Raw genomic sequence first — 26,281 nt, 5'->3', positions numbered from 1 at the left:
ATCGGTTTTAGGGGCCTTCAGCTGCCTTCGGTGATGTCTGCCTATGCCGGGCTCCGCTCTACCCAGCCCTGTCATTTGTCTTTATCACTCAGGGTCCCTCCCTTGGAAAGACGTCTGAGGAACAATGTGGCACGTTTGACTGCAGCAAAGGCAGGGTAAACACTTTGTTCATATGTTTACCCGTTTGCACAACAATGAGTCGGTTGCTTAGCAGTCTCCAAAGGCTGCTCCTTTGAGTGTTCTCGTGCTCACTCAGATTTTATGATTTGGCTGTGCTGGTGTAGCACAGAGCAGCTTCTTTTTCTAAAGGCTGTGAGTCGCCCCCTGGGTCTTTTCGTCTTGACTCCTGTGGTCCTTGCATCTAACTGTGTGATATGACAATAGTTTCTGGCGTGGCTGTCTCGTCTCTGGATCTGAAGCAGTCTCTCTCTCTCTGAGGAGTCTGACAGGGGCTCTCCTTGGGCTTGGCTAGCTATTGTCTCTAGTCTTTTTGATTGACAAAGCCAGTGAGCATCTATTTAAAAATATGTCACCTGCTTGTGGTGGCATTTCTTTCTTTCTTTTTTTTTTTAAGAATATCTTTTTTTTTTTTTTAAGATTTTATTTTATTATGTATACAGTGTTCTGCCTGCATGTCAGCAGAGGGCACCAGATCTCACTCAAGGTGGCTGTGAGCCACCATGTGGTTGCTGGGAATTGAACTCAGGACCTCTGGAAGAACAGTCAGTGCTCTTAACCTCTGAGCCATCTCTCCAGCCCTTGTGGTGGCATTTCTAACAACCACATTTTTATGTTTTTTGTTTGTTTGTTTGTTTGTTTGTTTAATTTAAGCTGGAAATCTTGTTTCCTAATGTGATATGATTTTACTGTCTTATAATGTTTGGTCAGGATGGTAACATTAATATAGTTCCAAATATAATTCTTGTGTGTGTGTGTGTGTGTGTGTGTGTGTGTGTGTGTGTGTGTGTGTGTGTGTGCGCGAGCGCTCGCTTGGGACAGTCTCGTGTAGGGATGTGCAATCATGCTTTCTATTCTCTTATGCTCTGCTCTGTGAGACCGCTAATTCCATATATACTGAGGTATTTACTTATTTTTTTTTTAAATTAGGAGTGTATTAGAAAGTAGTTCAATTTGATTTTCCTTTTGAGGCAGGGTTTCTAGTATCCCAGGCTAGTCTTGAACTCCCTCTGTAACTCAAATGACCTTGAGCTGACTCTCCTGCTCCCAAATGCTGGGGTTGCCATTGCACATTACCAAGTCAGACTATGGGGTGCTGGGAAGGGACCCTGGGTTACCCAGTGCATGCTGGGTAAGCCCTCTGACACTGAGCCACAGCCCTGGCCCGTAATTTGTGGTATAATCATTTAAAATACTAACTGGGCAGCTGGGGGAAAGGCTCAGTGGGTAGGAGCACTTGGTGTGCACTCGTGAGGACCACTTAAAAAGCTGGGTGTGGCTCCTCCGTTGTGAGGGGCTTGGCGGCTGCCAGACACCCTGGTTACAGTTCAGATGGGAGGCATTGTCTCAAAGGCAGAGATAAGGCTGGCCACTGAAGTCTCTGTGTGTACACACAGGCATGGGCACCTCCCCCCCACAACTTGATTGATGGGTCAGTTCAAGAAAGAGCCGAGTGGAGCCCATGAGATGGCTCAGTGGTTAAAGACACCTTTTGCCAAACCTGACACGCTGCGTTCAATTTCTAGAATCCACACAGAGGAAGGAGAGAACCAGCTTGCAAAAGTTATTCTTTGACTTGTACACAGGTGTGCTGTGGCCACACACACACACACACACACACACACACACACACACACACACACCACTTGGTTTAGACATATATGAGAAGAGGAATCTTAATTGAAACAATGCCTTCATCAGATTGGCCTGTAGGTGAGTCTGCGGAACATTTTCTTGACTGACGGTTGATGTGGGAGGGCCCAGCTCATGGTGGGTGGAGCCACCTCTGGGCAGATGGCCCTGGGTTCTATAAGATAGAAGGCTGAGTGAGTCATGGGGAGCAAGCCAGTAAGCAGCTCATCTCCATGGCCTCTGCATCAGCTCCTGCCTCCCATTAAGAATATGAGCAAGGGGGCTGGACTGATGGCTCAGGGGTTGAGAGCACTGGCTGCTCTTCCAGAGGTCCTGAGTTCAGTTGCTAGCAGCTATGTGATGGTCACAACCATCCGTAATGAGATCTGGTGCCCTCTTCTGGCCTGCAGGAATGAACACTGTATACGTAATTTAAAAAGAAGAACATAAGCAAATGTATCCACTTGCCTGCCTGCCTGCCTGTCTGTCTGTCTGTCTGTCTGTCTGCCTGTCCTCTGTGTATTCACATAACTTCTCTTTTCTCTGTCTCTCCCTGCATCTCTGACTCTGCTCAAGAGTGATCCAGAGAGTGCAGGACTTGGGTGTGATCCAGAGCCTGTAGTTGTACCTGGGGGAGGGGAAGAAGAAAAGTCAGGAAGGTTGTGAGTCGGCTAGTATGGTGAGGATTGTCAGAGCAGGGTGAGCATGTGTCTGGCGCTTGGTGTACAAGGCTGCCCGTGCCTGCGCCTGAGCAGTTACCCCTTCTTGGCTTTTGGGTCTGTTCCGAACCATGCGTGAAGTTTTCTCACCTGCCTGAAATGTGAGCACTGTGCCTCTTTACTTCTAATCCCTCAACTGATAACCCTTAAAAACAAAACAGGAACTTGGAAAGGAGACACACTCATGGATCCAATGTCAACACTTGAGTGCTTTCGGGGCTGCTGTTCACCGTGTGATGTTCCCCTGGGAAACAAACTTCTGGGTCACTCTCAATGCCTCTTACCGTGTGCGGCCATTGTTCCAGCCTGGCACTAGTGGGAGCTTGACTCTGTGTGTGTGTGTGTGTGTGTGTGTGTGTGTGTGTGCGCGCGCGCGCGCGCACAGTGCACACATGTGTGTGCCTTTCCTATTTGCATTTGGATCTAGAACCTGCCGTAGTTTCATTCTGTCTGACAAGTGCCACTGGCCATTGCTTGGTGTTGTGAGACCTTTAAGTAAAGAATGTTAGTGCCATGTTTCCGTTCATGTCAGTCACCAGGTGTACTCTTAAGCTGTTTATTAAGCTCTGTCATGGAGGTGGGAGCTGTGTCTGTGTGACATGTGTGTCCCCCGCTGAGACTCAGGTCTGCTTGCTTCTCTGGTCTCCCGTGATCCGTCTACTTTCACTACCTCCTGTTATGTACCTGAGGCGTTGTTTTCCAACTGGGCTGGATTTGAACTCAGCTCAGAATTTGAGCAAATCATTCATCCTATGAAGATTTACCTTTTTTTCTTTAAAAATTTGAATGTTTTTAATTAAAATATATCACTTTTCCTCCCTTCTCCTCCCTCTTGCCTCTCCAAATGACCCCTCTCTCTAACCCACTCGTAACTCCCTTACAAGATACAGGTGTAGGAAATAAGATTCCATGTGCCCAGGAGTCAAGGCCAACAATGGACAAGGGGGACCTTGTGAAATTCCATTGCTTTTGTCAACACACACGGGATAATTTCAGGTTTAAGTGAGATAGCACACAGGGGTGTGGACCAGACTTGGAATGCAGACATAGCTGATGGGTTTTTGTCGCCTGCCTCCTGTTTGATCACTATAGTCCACGCGAGCCTTGGATTGACCGCCTATCATGTCTCCCCCAGGACTTCGTGTCTACAATCATCCGTTTACTGGACAGCCCGTCCACTGCCATCAGAGCCAAAGCCTTCCTGGTGCTGCTTTACACCCTCATTTACAACCGTGACATGCTGCTGCTGAGCTGCCAGGCGAGGTAGGCACCTCCAGGAGTGTCTGTCGGGCCCGTCAACCTGTGGTTTGCATGTGTCCAACAGGCGACTTAGTGGCCTTTACATATATGATATTGAAAACATTTGCTGAAGTTTGCCAAGAGTTGAATCTGCCTCTCCGGTACCCTCATCTTGTAAGCCCAGAGAGGACCCCGAGCACCAGCCGGTGAGGTCTCAAGCTGGTGGGCTCTGTGCCTTCAGGGGACCAGGGCTTTCCATGTAAGATGAAGGCTGAGGGGCCAAAGGCCCCACTGTAGGGTGTGGGATTTCCAGAACAGTCCTGGGCTAGTGTCTGTCTGTCACTTTGAGATTTTCTATTTTGTTTGTTCCTTTTAGAAAGAGATTGGTTTTGTAGCCCAGGCTAGCCTTGAACTCTTGGACCTCCTGCCTTAGCTTCCCCAGTTCTGGGATTGCAGGTGTGAACCACCACACTGAGCTCTCTGCCCCACCCTTCCTGTCAAAGGAAGAGCTGTCCTGGGTGCCCCCAAAGTTGTATTTGTGCTGGGTTCATTCTCACCGACATTTCTTCAGTTCCTCAGCCCTGCTCCACTGGGGTCCAGAGAGTCCTAAAAATCTTGTCAATACCTTTTCATTTGGAACCTGGGGCTCCCTGTGTAGCCCAGGCTGCCTTCAAGCTTCCTGTGTAGCCCAGGCTGCCCTCAAGCTCCCTGTGTAGCCCAGGCTGCCCTCAAGCTCCCTGTGTAGCATAGGCTAGCTTTGAAGTTGTGATCTTCATGCCTCAGTCTCCCCAAGAGGTGGGATTGCAGACCTCCTGGAAACCCTGAGACATGTTCAGTTAGGGTTAGGTTCAGCCCCTCCTATGAGGGGTTGACCCACTCTAAGCAGTTGTGGTGACCTCAGGAAGACTGGCAGTTTCATGTGGAGGATCCTGCCCTGTGAACTCTCCCAGGGCAGTGCCTGCTGTGACTCCCAAGCTCCCAGTAGTCTATGGATTGCAGCCTGCAGGAGCACCACTCTATACACTCTGGAGCCATGCAGTGAGCAGGGTGGCCTGGGCAGAGGGCGGGCTGCAGCAGAGAGGCCATTCAACCCAGGCTTGGCCCCTCCTGTGGGAGGGTGTGTTACCCAGAGCGGGACTCAGGTGGCTGTGGGCCAGGCTGTGAAGGATGGTGCCTCACATAGTCCTTAAGGAGAGGAGTTCTCCCCCTGCCTGTGTCTGCTGCACTAGGTCAGCCACTGAGCTGTGAGGACGTCCTCGTGCATGCAGGAAACCTCCAAGGAGAAAGAACAGGGTGACCATGCAGCTCCCAGAAAAACAAGTGATGGAGGAGACAGGAGAATTCCAGCTGTCGATGTGACTGCACGAAAGGGTTTTATGAATGTCAGCAGAACTGAAAAGAGATGGCCCTGTGAACCAAAGGCAAAGACTCAGCGGTGCGGTTCACACCCGCCAAAAGATGCTGAGCAGGTCCTGGAGACCTCACACACCAAGTGCTCAGGATTCTGGGTGGGGCCAAGGGCAGATGATCTTTAGCTTAGGACATTGGTGCAGGCTTCTTCCAGATGCAGCCTTTCTGTTGGTGCTTGCTTGACCTAGGACAGACTTAGAAAGACCAGTGACAAGGAGGCCTGAGACAGAGTGGAAGGTGGTGGCCAGCTGGACTTGTCTCTTCACAGCTGTGCTTTGAATGCTGGAGGGTGGCCAGCAGCTCGCTCACCCAGCAGGAAGGAAGAAGCCGAGGTGCTTTGCTGGGTACAAGGGAAGAGGCAGACTTGAGACAGAAGTCTGGGAAGGCTGGAATTGGGGGACCAGGCTCTCTGAAGGCAGAGCATGTCCCTGGAGATTGGATCCCCAGCCACTGTCCCCTATAGAGAGCACACAAGCACACTGGTACACACAGACACAGGCATACGTACACAGGTGTGTGTACACACACAGGGCATAGACAGAGGTCATGTCTGGTGTGGGAGGAGCCTCCTTTGTCACTAAAGCTGCTTCTATTGCCCTCTTCCGCCCTTCCTGTGGACACACCCTTTACTCTGGACACACCTACTTCCTGTGGACATACCCTTCATGTGGACACACCCCTTATTCTGGACACACCCACTTCCTGTGGACACACCCATTCCTGTGGACACACCCCTTCCTCTGGCTGCTGCCTTCAGGAGACCCATGGCTTCACTGGCCTCACTGTGCTCTGTCTCCCCCACTGCTGTTCTCCAGGCAGCCCACCTCCTGTTTACTCTTTGCAGTCTAATTAGGCTTGTTTTAATTTTTTAAAATTTATATTGCTGTGATGTTCTTGGTTGTGATAGAGAACTCAGAAGAGTTAGGCTGCTCCATCTCAGCAGATGAGGGAATTACAAGTCACTTTTGAATATTGCTCAGGGAAGTTCTTGTTGCTGCAGCCCTCAGGAATGAGCCAGGAAATGTCTTTGACAGTAAATGCCCGTCACTTTGGCTTTGGCAGTTTTACATTTGATATTTGGCCACTGTGAACATAAATAGTTGAGGTTCCATGCCCCAGAGCATCCAGTGGGTGTTGTTACCGCCAGTACTGATGGCATGGATCCCTGGAGTAGTCAGTGATTGACCTGGGTTGCTCATTAGGTGCCGATAAGGAAGGAAGGGAAGGGCCAGTTCTGTGTTAATTATGAACATATTTTGGGAAAAGAACAATCCTCAGTGACAGAACACATCTATTTTCATGTATTTGTATAAAACCCTTCAAAAATAGGAGCCAAAGGATGATACCAAATTGTTTATCTGAGGCCGGGGTGAGTGGGTGTGGGGGTGGGAGGGGTCACTCACCTCCTCTCACCTGTTTTTAGGTTGTTACACCAAATGTGATGGTTTGAGTGTGAAGGGACCCCAGTGGCTCACGGCTCTAAATACTGTTTGTACAGAGCAGTGCACCCCCCTTTCTTCATCCCTGCCCGTCCACCAGCAGCTGAGCCCCGCACATCATCCTGCTGCCTGTCTGTCTGCCACTGCCGCTGCGGGATGCTTCCCACCCTCAGCCTGCCATAACCTTCATGGTAGTTGGCGGGTATTTGTTCTGCTTCCTGTCGTCACCGCTGTCTCTTGATGGTCTCTATTACAGAACTTTTTTTTTTTTTTTTTGTGATGTCAGCTCTCCCATCTGTCTGCCATGGAACTGAGCCATCAGTGTCCAACAGAAATGATGTGACAGCCCCCAAATGTCCACCCATTTCTTCAAATGGCTCTGTACTCAGATCGAGTGTGACAGGTGATAAAGGGGGCCTGGGAATGATTGGTACCTCAGAGAACGGAGAACAGAGGCAGTTCTCTAAGTTCATGGAGAGGTGTGCTGTGAACTGGGTGTGGTGTGAGAGCCTCCTGAGGGATCAGGCTTCCTAGAGGCTTTCTCTCCCCTCCTCTACGTGCTTTGATCTTAAAAGAAAGGTTCTCTTAAAGAAATATTTACTCGGGATAATTGGTTAACTGTGTGGGAAAATTTTTTTCTGTGCTTATACAAAAGTTAATTCCAGATGGATTAAAGAATTCTATTCCCCAAAGAAACCATAAACAGCTGGAAGAGAAAGGAAAGAAGAGGAGCAAATACTTGGCTTGCTTTTGCATAATCTGGAAAGTTTCCTATCCCTTAAAAAGCATAGGTAAAGCACTGGGGCTCCCGAAGAGGGCCCGGGTTCAGTTCCAGCACCCACCTGGTGGCTCACAACACCTGTAATTTCAGGTCTAGGGCCTGTAATGTTCTCTTCAGTATCCTATGAATGTTGTGCCCACTGGGCCAACTCTCTGGTTCTCTTCACTAGAGCCTCTCCTCAGGGCTTAAGCCCTGAGTTTCTAACCATCTACTGAGCTCTTGCCCAGTGACCCTGGCAGGGTGCACCTGCCCTTTAACCATGCTCAGCTGAAAGGCAGGATGCAGCCAATGGTGGTTTGCAGTCCCCGTCACTCACTGGACGGTGTCCTCCAAGGGCCACATTTGATTGGGTCTGTAGTGTGCTGTGTCCACCCGAATAGGCTTACGATCTCAGCAGTTTACAGAAGGCTGTTTTCTTATGGGCTCACTCCGCAGCTGTGTTTCAAAATGTGACTTAGAGCTCAACTTAAGGAAAGATGATACTTTAGACTTCAGCAATTAAACAGCACATCATTAAATTTTGTGGCAAATAATTTATATTTTAGAGAAAATTTGAACCCTTAAGGACATGTAAGAATGTACTTTTGTACATTCTGGAGGTTTGGGGGACAGTTTCTCATCTTTTGATTCTCTGACTACCTAAAGCTAAGCACCCGCTTTGGCCTGTCTCTACATCTGGGATCGCTATTGATTTAGGGGACTTTCCAGGGCAGGGAGAAAAACTCACTTTGGAGTTATCCCAGTCTTTATCCCATTTTGGGTAGAAGTGGCCCCGGTATTCTCCATACATTCCAGAAGTAAGCTTTGATGTCGTCTGGAGAAGTCTGACACAGGCTGCACAGTGCACTCTATAGTATGTGCTCAGTAGGGAATGGAGTCCTCTGGGACCGGGATTCAGAGTCAGAGGGATAGAAAGAAAATATGGAACTCGAGGAGCCTGGGGCGGAGGGCCACAGGAAAAGGTTGGCATTGCCTCACATAAATGTCGGTGGAGGAAACAGACACCTATCCCTAAGTTACACCATGCAAGACCAGGTAGACGTGTAAACATTTGCTTGTGTAAGGGTGACAGCAAAACAGACTGGTGACAGGACCCACTAGCCTGAAGGAAATACAGATATATATTAACCTACAGTTGGGGTCTCTGCTATATTCAAAGCCAAAAACAAACCAAACAACCCAAACCAAGCCGTAGACCAAGGAAGGCATTTGTGACATGCATATTTCCCCATGGAGCTTCTAACCCCAAGGGCCAGAGAATCCAGAGAAAAACAAACACGACTTAATAGGCCCTTCACACGCGTGTCTCTTCACACATATGTCTATTCTTGGCTCAACACATGAGAAGATGTTAATAGTGATTAGGACTTAATAGTGATTAGGACAGCTCATAGCACATCTGTCTGTGCATGCAAGAGTGAGTGTACACTCGAGCACACACACACACACACACACACACACACACAAACTCACCCACAGCAGACATCTTAAACTAGGGACAGAGATATGTGCAAATAAAACTGTTGTGTCCACCTTTCTTTGGGTCTGGTCCATAGTTTACCAAAAAAACTAGAGTTAATTTGAAAGGCCCGGACTTCCAACCAAGTTTTAGTATTAATGACTAACAAAAGTGCTGGTACCTGTGGTTCTTTCTCCCGTGATCCTGGGACACCAAGAGCCCTAGTGTGCAAATGTCTTGCTTGGTCGCCATCTGCCACTTGGAGAATGTATCTTTGCATTGGGCAAAGGCAAATGAAGTCAGGGTGTCGTTTACCACATGGACAGAGATCTTTAATGCAGCCTTGCTTCTTCATAAATGTCCGAGCTTGTAAAGCGTGGCTGACTAAGCCTGGCCAGGCAGCACAGCTAAGACTGCACCTCTGGAAACACCTACCTCAGTGGCATCTTAGACAGACACTGTGTTTGCCTAACCATGAGCAGTGACCTCTGCCCGTACTCTTTGCAGGCTGGTGATGTACATCGAGAGAGACAGCAGGAAGACCTCCCCAGGCAAGGAGCTGCAGGCCGGGAGCGAGTACCTGGCCAGGTGCCTGGATCTCCTCATCCAGCACATGGTACAGGAGCCACCGAGGATCCTAGGTAAACCACAGCCACCTCCTCTGCGCCCATAGCTGTTAACCTTTCTATGGGTCGCTCTGGCATCCCCTCTTCTTCATTCTTGTTCTCTTCTGTTTTAACATCATTTTAAAATCAATTACTTTGGAATTTTTATGTTTTGAACATTTTCATCCCTTCAACTCCCCCCCTTCCCACCCCCGTAGCCCTCCCATCCCTCCCTACCCTTTGACTTTCTCTTCCTCTTCTCCGTCAGTCTTCCTTTTAGTCCTCCTCCTCCTTTTCTTTTTCCCAATCAAGCCCAGCTTACATGGCCCAGCCAGTCTTGGGACTGGGGCTCTGAGGTGCAATCAGCCCACCGGGGTATTTCAATAAAATAAAACAAAACAAAACAATTACCTGACTCTTGCACTCCCAGCAGCCATCAAATGGTGGCACATCAATGTCCTTGTTGTTTGTGCTGGGATTCTGTCTGTCTGGAGCTTGTGCAGGTCTTGTGCCTGCCGTCACAATCTCTGAGTCCCCGAGTCTCTCTTGTTGCAGGGCAGTGTGGAGACATTTCTCTGGAAGACTTACATTTGCCTAGTCTGTTTTATAGGAGTGAGATGTGTTACATATGGGTGTTGCCTGAGGTAGATGGCTGCCTTAGTTAGGATCTCTATGGCTGTGAAAAGACACCATGAGCACAGCATCTCTTAGACAGAAAGCATTTAATTGGCACCATTGTCATCAGGACAGGAAGCATACTGGGATGCAGGCAGACACAGTGCTGGAAAGGTAGCAGAGAGCTCTACGTCCGGATTGGCAGACAGCAGGAAGAGACTGCCACACTGGGCCTGGCCTGAGCATCTCAGACCTCAAAGCCCACCCCCAGTGACACACTTCCTCCAACAAAGCCACACCTCCTAATAGTGCCACTCCCTGTGAGCCTATTCAGGCCATTTTTATTCAGACCACTGCAATGGCAATTTAAGAAAATAAATGACGTGGAAACCAGGACATGGTTCAGCTGGTGCTTGGCTCACATGTATGCAGCCTTGGGTCTGTCACCAGCAATGCAGAGTCCAGTAATAGAAGCCCTAAGATAGACAGACAGATAGACAGACAGACAGACAGACAGACAGACAGACAGACAGACAGACACGCAAATAAAATAAGATCTAATAGTTTTGGACATTGAGTTCTGTTATGATAAATCTTTCCGCCCAAAACCACCCGAGCCCTACTGCCACGTGGGCGCTTTCCACCAGCCGCCCAAGTTCTGCCCGCCCAGTTAGGGCCCCAAATAATACACAGAGACTTCTATTAGGTACAAATGCTGCTTGGCCAATGACTAGGATTTCTCATCTGTTAGCTCAGTCTTAATTATCATAAATCTATGTATTTTATAAGACTTATAGCGGATGCCTTCCGCTGGTGCCTTCTCTTGCCGGTGGATCACATGGCGACTCCAGAGCAGAGAGCAGGAGGAAGAGAGAAGGGGCGACTTCCTTCTTCCCTTGTTTATGAGTCTTCCTGTCATGTCACTTCCTTCGTGGATCACCACTTCTCTTCTACATTTCCCAGAATCCTCCTTGACTCCTAGTCCCGGCTAGCTTGCTGCCTCATTGGCCAAACAGAACTTTATTTATCATCCAGTAAGACAAACACATACACAGAAGCACTTCCCCCCATCAGAGTTCTTTTCTCCATCCTTGGCAGTGGTGGTGCCTACCTTTAATCCCAGCTCTTGGGAGTCAAAGGCAGGCAGATATCTTTAAGTTTAAGGCCAGCCTGGTCTACAGAGTGAGTTCCAGGCTGCAGAGAAACCTGTCTCAAAAAAAAAAAAAAAATACTGCTGCTTCTTTTCCTCACCATATTTGTTTTTTTTTTTCTGATTTCTTTTTCAAGCTGTATTTTATAATCTGTTTGCTTGTAATTTAAAGTTAGTTCTCTAAAGCAATAAGCAGTAACAGTCAATCTGAATAATACAAATACATTTCTAAGGCCACTACTGTTTCATAACCATAATTTTTTTTTTAATTTCTAGGTTAGAGGTCAGTTGATGGTGGCTCTGCAGACTGAAAAACTCTATCCCCAGAGACTACACTTGTGTTATTTTACCTGTGTGTAGATTGTTGGGGATGTGGCTCATCCGGTAGACTTCTTGCCTAGGATGCGTGAAACCCTGGGTTTGATTCCTAGCACTGCATAGAATCAGATATGCTGGCACACACCTAAAGCCTTACCTGTAGCTGAAGCCCCGAAGCCCCTGGGCGGTGTTGGCAGGAGGGTGATCCTCAGCTACATACTGAGTTGGAGGCCAACCTTAGCTACATGAGACCCTGCCTCAAAAAACCAAAACAAACAAAACAAACAAACAGAAAAACAATTGAGAACGAAAAGGCTCAGTGGCCACCTACCACCTTAGGTTGGAGGTGAATTACCTGGCCTGCTGGGTTACAGTGGAGCTTTGGCCAGAGCCTCCATCCCTCCGTGATGTGCTCCACAGGTGACATCCTCAATGCCCTGGCAAACGTGTCCGGCCGAAAGCATCCGTCGACGGTCCAGGGGAAGCAGCTCAAGATGTGTCTACCCATGATGCCTGTGGTGCTCCACCTGGTCATGTCTCAGGTATACCTGTCCGGGGACGATGTAACACACGTGGGCCCCTATCCCTTGTCCCCCGGAGTGGAGCCACCTCTACTGAGACGGCTGTTCCGTCTGCTTGTCTTTGACTAAGTTTGCTCCTGCCTGTCGGGATCTAATCCAGGGAACTCTCGCCCCACAGGTGTTCCGGCCTCTGGTGGTGACCGAAGACTTCCTGTTCAGCTATGGGACCATTCTTGTGAGTAGCAGGACTCATATCTGGCTAACAGTGCTGCCATTGCTGCGGGCTGTGGGCTGCGGGCTGTGGGCTGGGCTGTGAGAAGGAAGGAATTAAAAGTCTAAATGGCATTTGTTTGTAGGGAAGTGACCTTTTTATATTTTTATCTCTTCACTGTAATAAAATTTGACATTTGGGGAAAACACATTCTCTCCTGATAATGTATTTTGTTCAGAGGCAGCCCCTAATAGGGAAAAAAAAGTCCGCATAAACACTCGATAGACACCAAGTTAAGGGTTTGAAAGGACATGGGTGAGACTGGGGCTGAGAACACTGCGATTAAACTTCCAATCTCTCGGTCCAGCCACGCGCGTGGCTGTCTGTGATGACACTTCAGGAAGTTTAACCCAGTTTTGTTCCTTACTTTACCTGACTTTGACGACGTGAGAAGGCGTGGAGACCAAGTGGTGTGCTACTCTTCACGCCAGTTCTGCACACTCTAGTCTTCTTGATGATGCTGCGGTCCAGGGAGTTACAGGGTGTGCCGAGTGTGTGCCGAGTGTGTGCTGAGTGTGTGCTGAGTGTGTACTGAGTGCATACTGATGGTGTGCTGAGTGTGTACTGAGGGTGTGCTGAGTGTGTGCCGAGTGTGTGCCGAGGGTGTGCTGAGGGTGTGCTGAGTGTGTGCTGAGTGTGTACTGAGTGTGTACTGAGTGCATACTGATGGTGTGCTGAGGGTGTGCTGAGGGTGTACTGAGGGTTGCTGGGTGTGTGCTGAATGTATGCTGAGTGTGTGCTGAGTGTGTACTGAGTGCATACTGATGGTGTGCTGAGGGTGTGCTGAGTGTGTGCTGAGGGTTGCTGAGTGTGTGCTGAGGGTGTGCTGAGTGTGTGCTGAGTGTGTACTGAGTGTGTGCTGTGTGCTGAGTGTGTGCTGAGTGTGTGCTGAGTGTGTGCTGAGGGTGTAATGATGGTGTACTGAGTGTGTGCTGAGTGTGTGCTGAGTGTGTGCTGAGTGTGTGCTGAGGGTGTAATGATGGTGTACTGAGTGTGTGCTGAGTGTGTGCTGAGTGTGTGCTGAGGCCAGACAAGCCATGGAAAGCTTAGTCACGTCGTTCACCAGCCTGACCTTGACATCTGCAGGAAGCCCTCGAGGTTGGGAAGTGACAGTTTCATTGCTGCTCCTGAATGAGATGGTTTTCTAGAAGGTTCACCCTGGAGGAGAAGGTGATGTTTCCCAAACACACATTGAGTGGAGATGTCTGGGGTCAGATATCAGGGTGGTCACGAGGGGCTCTTTGGGCTCAGTTTTGAGTTTGTTCTCATGCTATGAATCCTGAAGTCTAGAAAATTCCTGCAGTGGGCTGTGGTTTTTCCTGCATTTGCAATCCTTGCACTGGTCATCTGTCACCGTCTGTACTTTGCACTTTGTCTCTTAGCAAGACTATTATGTAACAACACAACATACATGCCCAGGTCTAGAACCGTCTTGGCCCCTGTAGCCATCTACTCCCAGTGTTGAGCAGATGGTGTGGCCTACGTTTCTGTGTGCTCTCCACCCCCACTTCCTTCCCTACCCCTCCCTCCTCCTACCACTTTTCAGGTTTTTGCCTGCAGTGAGCACTGTCCTCACTGGGGAGGCCTCTCAGGAATTAAGTGAGCACCACATGGGCTCAGAAACAAGGCCTGAGCCCCACTGTGGAAGGAGAGGCCTGACTCCTGAGCACACACAAGCACACATATACACACACATGCACCTACACACATACACAGACGAGCACGTACACACACACACACACACACACACACACACACACACACACACACACATACACACACAAGTGCACGCGCGCGCATGAGCATGAAGGAATGAGACAGTGTTTGGGCTATTTTCCTAGTGAGGCTGCTTTCCTAGTCTGCATCACGGCTGCTCCTGGGGACCTTCAGGACTTTTCTCACTGTTCCTGCTGTACCCTTCTTGCCCTCAGTGTTGGTGGCTTCGGTGTGACAATGGAAAGCAGTAAGTCCCTGTCTAACCCACATCCTGGTTCAATTACCTGTGTAGTTTGTGTCCATTTGTCATGAGCTGTTGAGGTGACAATGACACATTTGACATGAGAGCTGTCATCAGGTGTGTGTTGCTTCTGAGTTAATTAATCTTCCAGAAATGATCACAACTATCTTTCCAGCTCCCATATTCTTCTGATGTCAGCTGAGAGAACCAGCTCACCTGACACCTTCTAGCCCAGCACATGAGAGCTTTGAAAACATTTGTTTTCCCTTTGGCTGGTGAAGGTTTCCTAGCATCCCGAGGTCTGAAGAGGTCATACGGAAGAATGCCACACACGGTCATACACAGAGCAGTGTGTGCGAGTGCGCACATGTCTGCCTGTTCTGGAACACCGGGAGCCTGGGAGTTGACTGTGGGTGTCTGTCTCTGTTTCTTCTGACTTTATTCTTTGAGGCAAGGTCTGTTATGGAACCCAGAACGTGCTGGTCGTCAGTAATCTTCTAGAGCTTCCCGCCTCTGCCTTATTCGACCCAGCTGCACCTGGGGAGAGGGAATCTCGGCTGACAAATTGCCTAGAACAGACTGACCTGTGGGCATGTGTGTGAGGCATTTTCTTAATTGCTAATGATGTAGATAGGCCCAGCCCACTGTGGGCGGTGCCATCCCTGGGCAAGTATGCTGTTGGATAAGTGAGCTAGTGGAGCAAGTCAGAGGAAGCAAGCCAGTAAGGGGTGTTCCTCCACAATCTGCTTCAAGCTCCTGCCTGCCTGAGTTTCCTCAATGACCGTGCACGGTAAGCTAAAACAAGTGCGCTCCCCTACCCCCCACCCCATGAGTGTTTGATTGTGGTATTTATCACAGCAGCAGAAAGCAAACTGGGACAGCCTTGCTGTGGGTTACAGGTGAGCACTGCTGCTGTGGTCCCTGCTTTGGTGTGGGTGCTGGGCACTGAACTCGGGTGGGTGCTCATGCTCGCCCAGCAAGCTCTTGCCCTACTGAGCTGTCTTCCTAATCCAGCCTAGTGAAGAAAAAGCTCTACTTGGTACATCCGGAGATCAATATTCTTTTCAGTATTTTCCAAGTATGCCCAGGTCGTCTCCATCACGGCAGGCTTATCGGTTAGCTTTTCAAAACTGCCCGGCTCTGAGGTACTTAATTCCAGCTGTATCCAGGAACAGCATATGCCAGAACTTCCTGCCTTTGGGTAAAGAGGGTGGGAGAGAGGCCCAGGGCTGCTGTGTCTTCACGCACTGCAATGGCTCTTAAAGAGGGGACCTGGAAGGCATGGCCCTGTGCATGTCATAGTGGCACCAGGCCACAGTTTGCCCCTGGCATGGAAGGAACATTACCATCCTCATTAGAGCAGCTGTGGCATCTTGACATTCTCTCACAGGAGGGGAGGGCATTAGAGCCCTCCCAGCTGTATGCAATTCTGCCTCAGTTGCACGTGGTCATATGGTCTGAAGAGGCCATGGTTCTAGAGCCATGGTTCTCAACCTGGGTGTTGAGTGACCCTTCCACAGGGTCACTTATTGGATATTTGCATTACGATTCCCTACGGTAGCAAAATTAGTTATGAAGTAGCAATGAAAAGAATTTTATGGTTGGTGATCAGCATTAGGAAGGTTGAGAACCACTGCTCTGGGGTGTGGAGAGGATGAAGGTGACTGAATGGCGGCGGGGAGACTCCATCTGTGCAGCTGTGGGAACATGTCATCCATGCTGGCAGCTGAGCTGCTTCCTGTCACCCTTAGCCCTGCCCTGTGAGTAAACCCAACAAACAGAGTGGCTGGCCAAGCTGGACATTGATGGAGTGGTTGCTTTGGTCTGCGGTTGGTGCCCTTTTATGGTAGAACCTTCTAGATAATCACATATGGCGCATGAGTATAGACATTAACTTTGTATAAGTGTCTCCCCCGCATAAGTGGCTGCTGTCTGGCCACAGTAGCAGGGGCTCTTACACTATCTTGGGTTTTCACAGGCTCCACCAAAGGAGGATTAGCCAAATGCTAATTGCTGCCTTCTACCTTGCTGGGGAGGAAGCCTGTCCCCACACCAGCTGCCTCTCCAGGGCTTGCAGCCAGGGCTGGGGAGCCTGTGGGGACCCCATTGAATTGGGCCAGAACTGACAGGGAAACAAGTGGGCAGATCCCTGACGGATGTTGACCTACTGTGCACCGTGTTTCCGGTGTCCTTTCCCAAGGTTCTTGTGTGAAGAGCCCAGGACAGGGACTTGTCTGTGCATGCCTAGTCTGTTCTCAAGGCCTGACCTTGCTGGCTGGTAGCAGTGCAGTGACTGACAGACAGGACTGCCCCCGCCTGTGCACAGCCTCTTGACACGAGAATGCTGATTTGCTGAACATTCTTGTGAGGACTTGTTCTGTCTCCGCACTGACTCTGCGGGCTGTACACACTGAGGAGGGCAGGCCTGCCCTTGTCCTGGCGGCAAGCCCTTTCCCCACCGAACCATCTCTGCAGCCCTGACAGGGCTATTCCCTGCCCTTACTCTCCCAGCTGGTGGCCTGGCCCTGGCTGGAGTCTGTGTGTGTTCTCTGCCCCGCTGTGGAGACCCTGTTTCGCTGTGCATGCTCCCTGCGGCCATCTGGAGATGCTCCAGGTCCTGGGCCATGGCCACCTGCAGCGCTCTGTGTCACTGCTTCTTGCTTTCCTGGTGGTGGTGGCCCTGACCAAGCAGCCTAAGGAAGGATTTATTTTGACTCCACGTTGGAAGGTTATTTCACCATCAGATAACCATTACTAACTCCGAAGAAGAGAAAAATCAATGTTAAATCCTGAGAATGTACGGGAAGTGAGTGGTGGCCTCAGCCTGTCCCCTCAGGAGTGTCCAGGACCTGGTTGTCTGGGTGTCTGGTGCCACAGCTGCTGTTAGGCCTTCCTGTGGCGCCTTCAGATAGTTGCCCGTAAAGGATCAACGCACACAGCCCATGCTTGCCATGGTCACCAGATAGTTGATTTCTTTCTTAAAGTCAAAGACGTTAAATCGGGATGTTAAGGAACTTATTTTGGCTTATGACTCTAGTGGACCATGTCTAGAGGTGGGGTCCACTGCGCGTGTTTGCCCGCTGTCTCTCATGAAGGGTTTTGTTTTTGGGGGGTGTTCTCGTGCATGCACCACAGTGAAGGTGCAGATAGATAGCTTGCAGGGGTCCGTTCTCTCCTCCTGTTCCTGGAGTGAACTCAGGGTGTCTGGCTGGGTGGCACGTGCCTTTCCCTGCAGAGCCATCTCACCTCCGCCCCTCCTCTTCTAAAAACAAAACAAAACACATTTCTTCCCAAATTTTTAGTCTGGCATCAAATTAATAGTCATTTTAGAAGTTATGTCTCATTTGGAAATTTGTGAATCTATTTCAGCCAGATTATTATAAAAAGCTTCTGTTGCGCCCTTTACGATGAACTTTAAACAGCCTCGCTTGTGGGTGATCTGAAGAGAGCTGAAGTTTTGAACTTTTGCTTTTGAAGAACTTTGGTTTCCTGGATTCTCGGGTTTTGTTTACAACAGAAACCTTCACTCTTTGATTTCTCCTCCTCCCCACTGAGGCAAAAGGGAGGAGGAGGAGGAGGAAGAGGAGGAGGAGGAGGAGGAGGAGGAGGAGGGAGAGGAGGAGGAGGAGGAGGAGGAGCAGTGTAGGCTTGGGGAGCCCAGCCACCTGTGACAGGGATTGTCTCCTGGGATTTTCTTCCATGATCACATATTTATGAGTAAAGCGTGCATACACATAAAATAAATCTTTAAAAAATTAGAATATTTCTTTTAAATTAAGTATGTGTATGTATGTGTGTGTGGTGTGTGCACATGTATGTATCTGTGTGTGTGTGCACATGTATGTGTGTGTATCTCTGTGTGGGGTGTGTGCACATGTAAGTGTGTGGTGTGTGCACTTGTATGTGTATCTCTGTGTGGGGTGTGTGCACATGTATGTGTGTGTGTGTTGTGAACATGTAAGTGTGGGTGTGTGCACTTGTATGTGTATCTCTGTGTGGGGTGTGTGCACATGTATGTATGTGTGTGTTGTGGACATGTATGTGTATGTATGTGTGTATGGTATGTGCACATGTATGTATCTGTGTGGGGTGTGTGCACATGTATGTGTGTGTGTGTGTGTGGTGGACATGTATGTATCTGTGTGGGGTGTGTGCACATGTATGTGTGTGTGTGTGTGTTGTGCACATGTATGTGTATGTATGTGTGTGTGTGTTGTGGACATGTATGTATCTGTGTTGTGCACATGTATGTGTGTGTGTGTGTTGTGCACATGTATGTGTATGTATGTGTGTGTGTTGTGCACATGTGAGCGCAGGTACCTGTGGAGTCCAGAGAAAGGTGTCAGATCTGGAGATGGACTTAGCGTTGTGAGCCATCCTTGGGTGCTAACCATGGAGCCACCTTTCCAAATATATGAAAAATGTGCGTATATACTATGTATAGTGTTTATATAAGCACATTTTAAACTGATAGCAATGTTTCATGTTTGTGTATTTAATTTTTTCCCATGAGTTTAAGAATCAGATGTGTTTTAGGGAAAAATGTTAAGTACCCAAGTTTCATTTCAGAGTTATTTTGAAACCCCATTTATGGAACACTTCTTCTTTTTCAGAGTCACATTAAGTCAGTGGACTTGGGAGAAACGAACATAGATGGAGCCATAGGTGAGCAGACACATTTGATGCGTGTGAGTGGGGAAGGGCACGGGTGGACGCCTGCACTAACGACCTCCGTGATCTTAGGGATGGCGGCCTCGGAGGAGTTCATCAAGATCACCCTGTCAGCATTCGAGGCTGTGATACAATACCCCGTTCTGCTGGCCGACTACCGCTCCACGGTCAGTTTCTAGGCAAGCCCTCCGTCATTTACTTGATAATCCTGTGTGCATGTGTGCCATGTTGGCAGGTGTCTGTGCCATGGAGAAACCGTTCAGAAAAGCAGGGGGGATCTCTGGAAATCGGGTGCCAAATTTGTTGGCTGGGTGGGGTAGGTTTCTCTGGCTCTTCCCATGACCTCCCACCCTCCACCTGCTGGGGAGGTTTTGCAGGCACTGGGGATGTGACTCTGTAGCGCTGCCATTTCTGGCTCTCCTGGCTCCTCCTGTGCTCCAGGTCCTGCCCATGCTCTCCTCTGTAATAGGAAGACAACTTGTGGACATTTTGCTTGGTTTTTCTCTCCACATCTACACTGCTGTTACAGTTTCCTGATCCCTGCACACAGGGCTCCACTTGGTGACGTGTTTGTTTGCATCTGTTTCACAGTGGCTAATGCCACCATCTCTGTGGTGTCAGTCACACTGTGCTCCTGGCTTGGTCGTCCTGTGTCTGTGAGATCACTGCCTTGTTGGCACCATGCTTGCCCTTCCCCTCAAAGCCTTGTGTGTGTACACCTCCCTCCTCAGATGCCTCATGCTAACCTCTGCCAAGAGCCTGCTGTCCTCACGGAGACCCTGTCAAGCCACAGGCTTCTCTGTTTCCCGGGAGCCATGTGTGGCCAAGGCTTGGTGGAAGAGCTAGTTTTCCTGCACAGGACCTACCAGGTGTCTCACCCAATGCTGGACTGGGAGGAGCCAGTGTTGGTTTGTGGGTGAGCGCCTCCGTCACTTCCACTGCAGACTTCCATCAGGAAGTAGGTCTCAAAGCTCCCCCACTGTCTCTTCAGGCTTTAATAATGTTAGGACTTGGGTTTTTTTGTTTTTTGTTTTTTTTTTTGTATCTCATCACATTTTTCAGTGATAGAGTTGGGCCCACATTCCCGCGCACACCTAACGTAACAGGAAAGAGAGGGTCGCAGCACTTCCCTGGTGAGTCCCAGGCCTTTGATTGAGATGTCACTTATGGATCCTGTTGCTTAATGAACAATAACCTCATGGCTAATTTGTTCAGGTCTAGTGTTTATGAGTATCTGTATTGCATTTAAATAGGAATTCAGTTAGTGTGTTTTCTGATCATGAAACACTAGTGTGTTAATTATTGCCACTGCAGCCTCAATTGTGATAGAAAAGGCACCCTCACAGCTTACCCCTTTATAAAACATGTTCTCTAATGCTGCAGCTCATGGGAAATCTTCTAATTATCTCTTCTTGCGCATGACTGGAATGCGTGAGGAAAAAGACCTGTGCCCCAGGGGCCTCTCTGATTGTTTTAGATTTCAGCACATACCTTGTACAAGGCTCCTGGTCAATACCTGCTCACAGGGAAGCAGCTGACTGTGTTTAACTCTTGCTGAGCCTGGAGCTGGTCCAGGAGCGTCTCTGGGGGTGTCTGAGCCGCTTAGCCTAGAGCCTGCCCAAGGGAGGGATCACTTAGGACAAGTCAACACCAGATGGCCTTGATTGCCACCGGGGAACTGTCTGGATCAGGTTTCCCTGTGGCCGGGTCTATGGGCGTGTCTTGATTGTGGAAACTGTTGGGGGTGGGGGAGAGCAACTCTCTGTGGGGAGCACCACTCCTGGGTCTGTGTCCTGGACTGTATGAAAGAGGGTGAGCTAGCCCAAAACAGTATCAGGTAGCTGAAGGAAATGGCGCCCCTGGCCTCACAGATGCAGTCCAGAAGTTCGCACCCGAGCAGAATGAGGTGCCCCTCCTGACTGACACTGATGAGACTTTAGGCCAGGGTTAAGTGTAACCAGTGGCTTCTAACTTCTCTCCTACCCCTCCTCTGTGACCTCATAACTTGAGCAAGTCTGGAGTTCCTTTTGTCTGTAGTAAAGTTTTTTGTGAACCTGCTCTTTAAAGGAAGGCTGGGGAATGTCGTGAGTTGAGGCAAGCTTGCTTTCTTCTGCCCCTATCCAGCCTGGGCTTGTAGGGGGCTGGTGTGTGTGTGTGTGTGTGTGTGTGTGTGTGTGTGTGTGTGAATGTGAGTGTGTGCGTGTGCGTGTGCGTGTGCGTATGTGTGTGCGTGTGTGAATGTGTGTGTATGTGTGTAAATGTGTGTGTGTGAGTGTGTGTATTTGTATGCACTCGCACACATACTACTAAGAAAAATAGAGAGCAGGGGCAAGGTTTGCAGGACACAGTGTGGATAGGGGACCCTCAGGGTGTGACAGCCTTAGGCAGTCTGATGATTTGTGTCTGATTGTGTAAGAATGCATTTCTTCTTTTTTGGGGGGCGGGGGAGGAGGGTTTGAGACAGGGTTTCTGAAAGGTTCAGGCATTATGCTGGCCTGCCCCTGTTACCTGGTGGAATCCACTCAGGCAATACCCTGGTCAGCCCAAGGTTCCATGGGAAAGAAGTCTGCATGCAGGTGCAGAGGACCCCTTTAAAAGATAGGCCCCTGCCCTCTCTCTCTCTCTCTCCCCCTGTTCCTGCTCTCTGTCCCCTCTCTCTGTTTCCCCGCTCTGTCTCTCTATGGCGACCGGCCATGGCGGTCAGCCATTACCCTGTTCCTCCTCTTAGTCTCCCCATTCTACCGGGCCTTTATAATAAACTTATAGTCAATATGTCTGTCTCAATATTTCTCTTTTCTTCTTTTTAAACAAAACAGTAACATTTTGGCGCCCTCATATCCCTGTGTGGGACAGTGCCGGGAGTCCAGCTAGTCCTGCACAGTGGTTTTTCTGGCACTGGACATTGATGCTTTTCAGAATTTCATTTTCAGCGTGTTGCTTTAAACAGGCAAGCTACAGTGCATGCAGTTTTAAGGAAAACCATTCGTACTGAAATATCAACTGATAACACATTTGCCCGGTGCTGGGCCCACACTGAGCTCCTCTATGTCTGAATGACCTGCTGTGGCCTCAGCACCCTGCGCTGCTGCCTGACTTCCCTCAGCACTCCTCCAGCCACTGGGGAGTAGAGGGCAGGGTGAAAGCATGAGCTCCGGGGTCCTGGGGAAAGGCCAGCCTGCCTTCTGAATTTAGATTTTCACCTTGTCTGGTACCTTCTAGGTAGTGTTATTCTTTTGTTTAAAAAAAAGAAAAGAGAAATGCTGAGACATGAGACATAAGACTATAAGTTTATTATAAGGCCTGGCAGAATGGGGAGACTAAGAAGAGTAAAGGAACAGGGTAATGGCTGACCGCCATGGTCGGTCGCCATAGACAGGCAGAGAGAGCATAGGTGGGAGACAGAGTAGAGAGAAAGCCGAGACAAAGCAGAGCGGGGAAACGGAGGAAACAGAGAGGGAACAGAGAGAACAGAGAGCGTAAAGGGGCAGGGACTTATCTTTTAAAGGGGTCCTCTGTACCTGCGTGCAGACTTAGTTCCCATGGAACCTTGGGCTGACCAGGGTACTGCCTGTTCCACCAGGTAACAGGGGCAGGCCAGCATAATGCCTGAACCTTTCATTCCCACCTCTACTTATTATTAAAAAAAGGTGGGGTGTTTAGACATGGCAGGTTAAGGAATAAGGGCGTCGAAATTCTCAAGACTGCTTCCTGCTGACGTGGGGGGCGTTGACCATCTTTGGGGGACCCGAGAAGGTTGGGGTGCTGCCACGTCCTGGGGTAGCTGGTTGTTTCATTGCAGTCCAGGCTGTATGGAACTCCCTGGCACCTCTTAGACCTGGCAAGATGTTGACAGAGCAGAGGACAAGGTTAAGTTTAGAAAACATTTTTTTCTTAGGTCCTGTCACTTGAGGGGAAGATTGTAAGATGAGGGAGGGGTTCCTGAGGAGTCCTAACATGAGGGAAGGGAATTTGGGACCGGGGAAAGGTTGAATATTACCTGGAGTGAATCTGACTGTTTGGATCTGATTCGGCTCCCTGGAACTTACAAGAATCCTTAAGAGTTTGTGGAAACGTAAGTATTAGACATGTTAGAAGCAACTTGGCTGAAAGCATTACCATTTTAAAACAGACAGATTTTTTTTTTTTTTTTGGACAATGAAAAGCATCTTAATCTTGACCTTGTAGTTATGGTCCTATAGTGGTATTGTTGAACTTTACTATGAACAGTAGCATGAGAAATAGAGAAATCAGGAACATATTTTATCCTTTTTTAATGTCTCAACTCATTTTATCATCATTTAAGCCTTTATATCCTCAGGCCTTCGTAACTACATTCTCAGACCTTTATACATCTTAGACTTTCCTATCTTCACATAGATAAACCCTAAAATACCTGTTACTGGAATCTGTTTTGCTTTAAGCTGGCAAGACTACCAGTCATCAAAAGCATCAGAGTTCTTGAGAAGGATAATATTTTACCTGAATTAATGATTAAAGAATAACAGACTTGCCAGCAGGCTGTATGGACAGCCACCCCCAAGGTCCTCCATCCATAGTAGCGGGCTGCAGGACACCTGCCTTCTTGCTGATAACTTGTGACCTGTGGATTACAGACTTTGAGAAGACTCGCCTACCGTTGGCCCAAGCAACGCCGGGAAAGTCGATTCCACTGTCATCTTGTCCATGGTCTGGAGTACTTTGTAGCAGTTGAGGTGAAAGGCAGGGTTGCTCAGTGACCAGCGTTGTCACTGACTCGAGATGAAGTTTCTTCAGTACCCATCAGTCTTCTCGGAGGAAATGGGGTGGGGCCAGCAGCTGGCTTATCTCTCTGTTATAAAAAGCTTTTTAACAAAACATTTTAAATGCCATATTCTCTAGATCTCTGAGCATTTGAGGGCTGTCGTCTGTTTAGTATCTCAGCAGTTAAAAGTTTGCCTTTAGTTAGAGAAAAACCCCTTTTTGTAATAAAAGCTGTATCTTTGTAAACGGCTTACAGGATAGACTGAATGGTATAAATATTTTGTTAGTTTGAAATAGACCTTTATGATTTTAAACTTTCATCATCATTTAAAGATACATGAGTTAAATTTAAGTTGTATAGACTTAGCTTATATTTTAAGTATAGTTAAATTAGACCTTTATGACTTTAAATGTTTACCATCATTTAAAGATATATAGCAATTTAGAAATATGAGACTTAACAGTTTAATTTAAGTTGTATATAGAGCTAGATAAGTATAAAATTAAATTACAGGTACAAAGACAAGCAGGACTGGATAACAGTAAAGGAGAACCAGAATGTAATCTCTGATCCGTACACTGTAGCAAATGGACAGGAGATTTAAAGGGAGAGAGTAGATTGAAACAGAGGGCCCTGGAAAGGCCTAGTATTTAGTAAACAAGCCATGAACAACAAAGCCAGTGAGAGAAGAAATCATAGACAAAAAATAAAATAAAAAGCAAAAAGATCTGGCAGAAATCAAAAATCTGGTAGACAGGTTTGCTGGCACAGGCCGCTGGAGTGGGTGTGCCTACAGGTAGGTCACATGACCAAAACGGCGGGGCGGTAAGCCGCTTTTGTCTGTTTACCTGCTTGTTGGATGAAACCAGAAAGGTTCCTCTATGCATTTCCCATGGGTGAGGCAGGTGGAAAACCGGCAAAAAGCTCCTCTACGGATGTACGTCTGCCCGTGGGAGTTGTCAGGGGCCTGGCCCCGAAGGGGACACAGCTGTCCTGAAACTGAAAAAGGACCCAGCGGTCCGAACTGAAAAAAAGCAAGAAAAGCACCGCTCCTGGAGCGGGATCCCATGCCTGACCTTCAGGAAATGCACCCAACAAGTGAAAGAAGAAATAAAAAGCAAGATGTCAGGTGGCAGTGCTTGCCCGTGTAAGTCAGTGAACTGAGTGGGCAGGCCTAAGCTAGGTCACCTGGTTATGACCAAGATGGCGGCCCCCAGGTTAGCCCACGTGGTTGAGATGGTGACCCCCGTAAGCACATTCTCAATTGCCAGAAAAGTTTCAAACCTCATTCATGTGAAAAATGAAAACCAGCAAACAAAAAAACTCTTAGAGCGTCTCAGGCAGACATTGCCAACCAAGAAGAAACACAGTCAGACATAGAACAATCAGAACAAGGAGGGACATTCCCAGGTGAAAGTAATTTCCCATTGGGAGGCAGAACTCCGCTCATTTACCTACTCGCTGGCAGTAACCGAAAGATCCCATAAAAATGTATTTCCCGTGGGCAAGGCCAAAAATGGTACAGATTGCCCTGTCTGAGAGCACCCAGCCCAAAACCGAAAAATGGACCCAGAGTGAACAGTGTTGGGTCTGCCCCATGGAAAAGGTTCTAGGTATCTTACCGGATTGCAGAGAATAATCAGATTAGTGAGTTCTAGAAATACTTAGTTGGAAAAGCGGCGAGTTGAGTTCCAGCATTTCAGGCTGCTGCAGGCAGGAGGGAGTACCAGGAAAAGCGAAGATGGAAGTGGGCTATGAGTTCAGATTTTAGGATCCCCGAGAGTTCCCGTGCTCCTGGCAGGAAAAGTTACAAAGAAAGACTATCCCACCAGCTAGCTTTGGGAGAGGGTCTACGGAGAGAGCCTAAACCAAGTCGGGCGCCAAAATGTTATTCTTTTGTTTAAAAAGAAAAAGAGAAATTCTGAGACATGAGACATAGACTATAAGTTTATTATAAGGCCCAGCAGAATGGAGAGACTAAGAAGAGGAACAGGGTAAATGGCTGACCGCCACGGCCGGTCGCTATAGAGAGACAGAGTGAGAGCATAGGTGGGAGACAGTAGAGACAAAGCAGATCGGGGAAACAGAGGGAACAGAGAACAGAGAGCGTAAAGGGGCAGGGACTTATCTTTTAAAGGGGTCCTCTGCACCTGCGTGCAGACTTAGTTCCCATGGAACCTTGGGCTGACCAGGGTACTGACCAGGTAACAGGGGCAGGCCAGCATAATGCCTGAACCTTTCAGGTAGTACCTCTAGATGAGCGTTTTGATTCTGTCTTGGACATTTTCAAATGAACACACTTGGTACTTGGTATTTCCATCTGCAAGATTTCTGACTGCAGATCTGCACCATCAGAAGACAACGACAGAAGAAACATCAAGTGGCCAGGCCGTCCCACAGCTCTAAGGCCCTCTGGTCTGATACCGAGTGGCTGTCTATTTCTGAGAACCAGAGTCAAGTCATGGAGTCGCACATACCTGCCCTTCCCAGAAACCCTAGCACACCGACCCTTCATCACTTACATTTGTGTGTGCGCACACGACAGATGATCACAGATTAGCACTGAGTAACTACTA

General features: G+C 48.6%; 1 protein-coding gene across 8 annotated transcripts in view; it reads left to right on the top strand.

Annotated features, from left to right (window-relative positions):
• The window catches only part of Ulk4 (unc-51 like kinase 4), a 271,374-nt gene that overhangs the window by 58,606 nt on the left and 186,487 nt on the right, over window positions 1–26,281 (top strand). For all 8 annotated transcript variants that reach the window (XM_027415417.2, XM_027415412.2, XM_027415413.2 and 5 more), the window contains 6 exons: window positions 3,664–3,791; window positions 9,364–9,497; window positions 11,965–12,086; window positions 12,244–12,300; window positions 18,907–18,958; window positions 19,037–19,131. In XM_027415417.2, the coding sequence (XP_027271218.1) occupies window positions 3,664–3,791; window positions 9,364–9,497; window positions 11,965–12,086; window positions 12,244–12,300; window positions 18,907–18,958; window positions 19,037–19,131 (588 nt within the window). The remainder of the gene's footprint in view (window positions 1–3,663; window positions 3,792–9,363; window positions 9,498–11,964; window positions 12,087–12,243; window positions 12,301–18,906; window positions 18,959–19,036; window positions 19,132–26,281) is intronic.

Source organism: Cricetulus griseus, chromosome 4 (assembly GCF_003668045.3).
Source record: "Cricetulus griseus strain 17A/GY chromosome 4, alternate assembly CriGri-PICRH-1.0, whole genome shotgun sequence".
Classification (NCBI taxonomy): Eukaryota; Metazoa; Chordata; class Mammalia; order Rodentia; family Cricetidae; genus Cricetulus; species Cricetulus griseus.
Note: the sequence above shows the minus strand (reverse complement) of the source record. Positions and strands in the feature narration are given on the sequence as shown.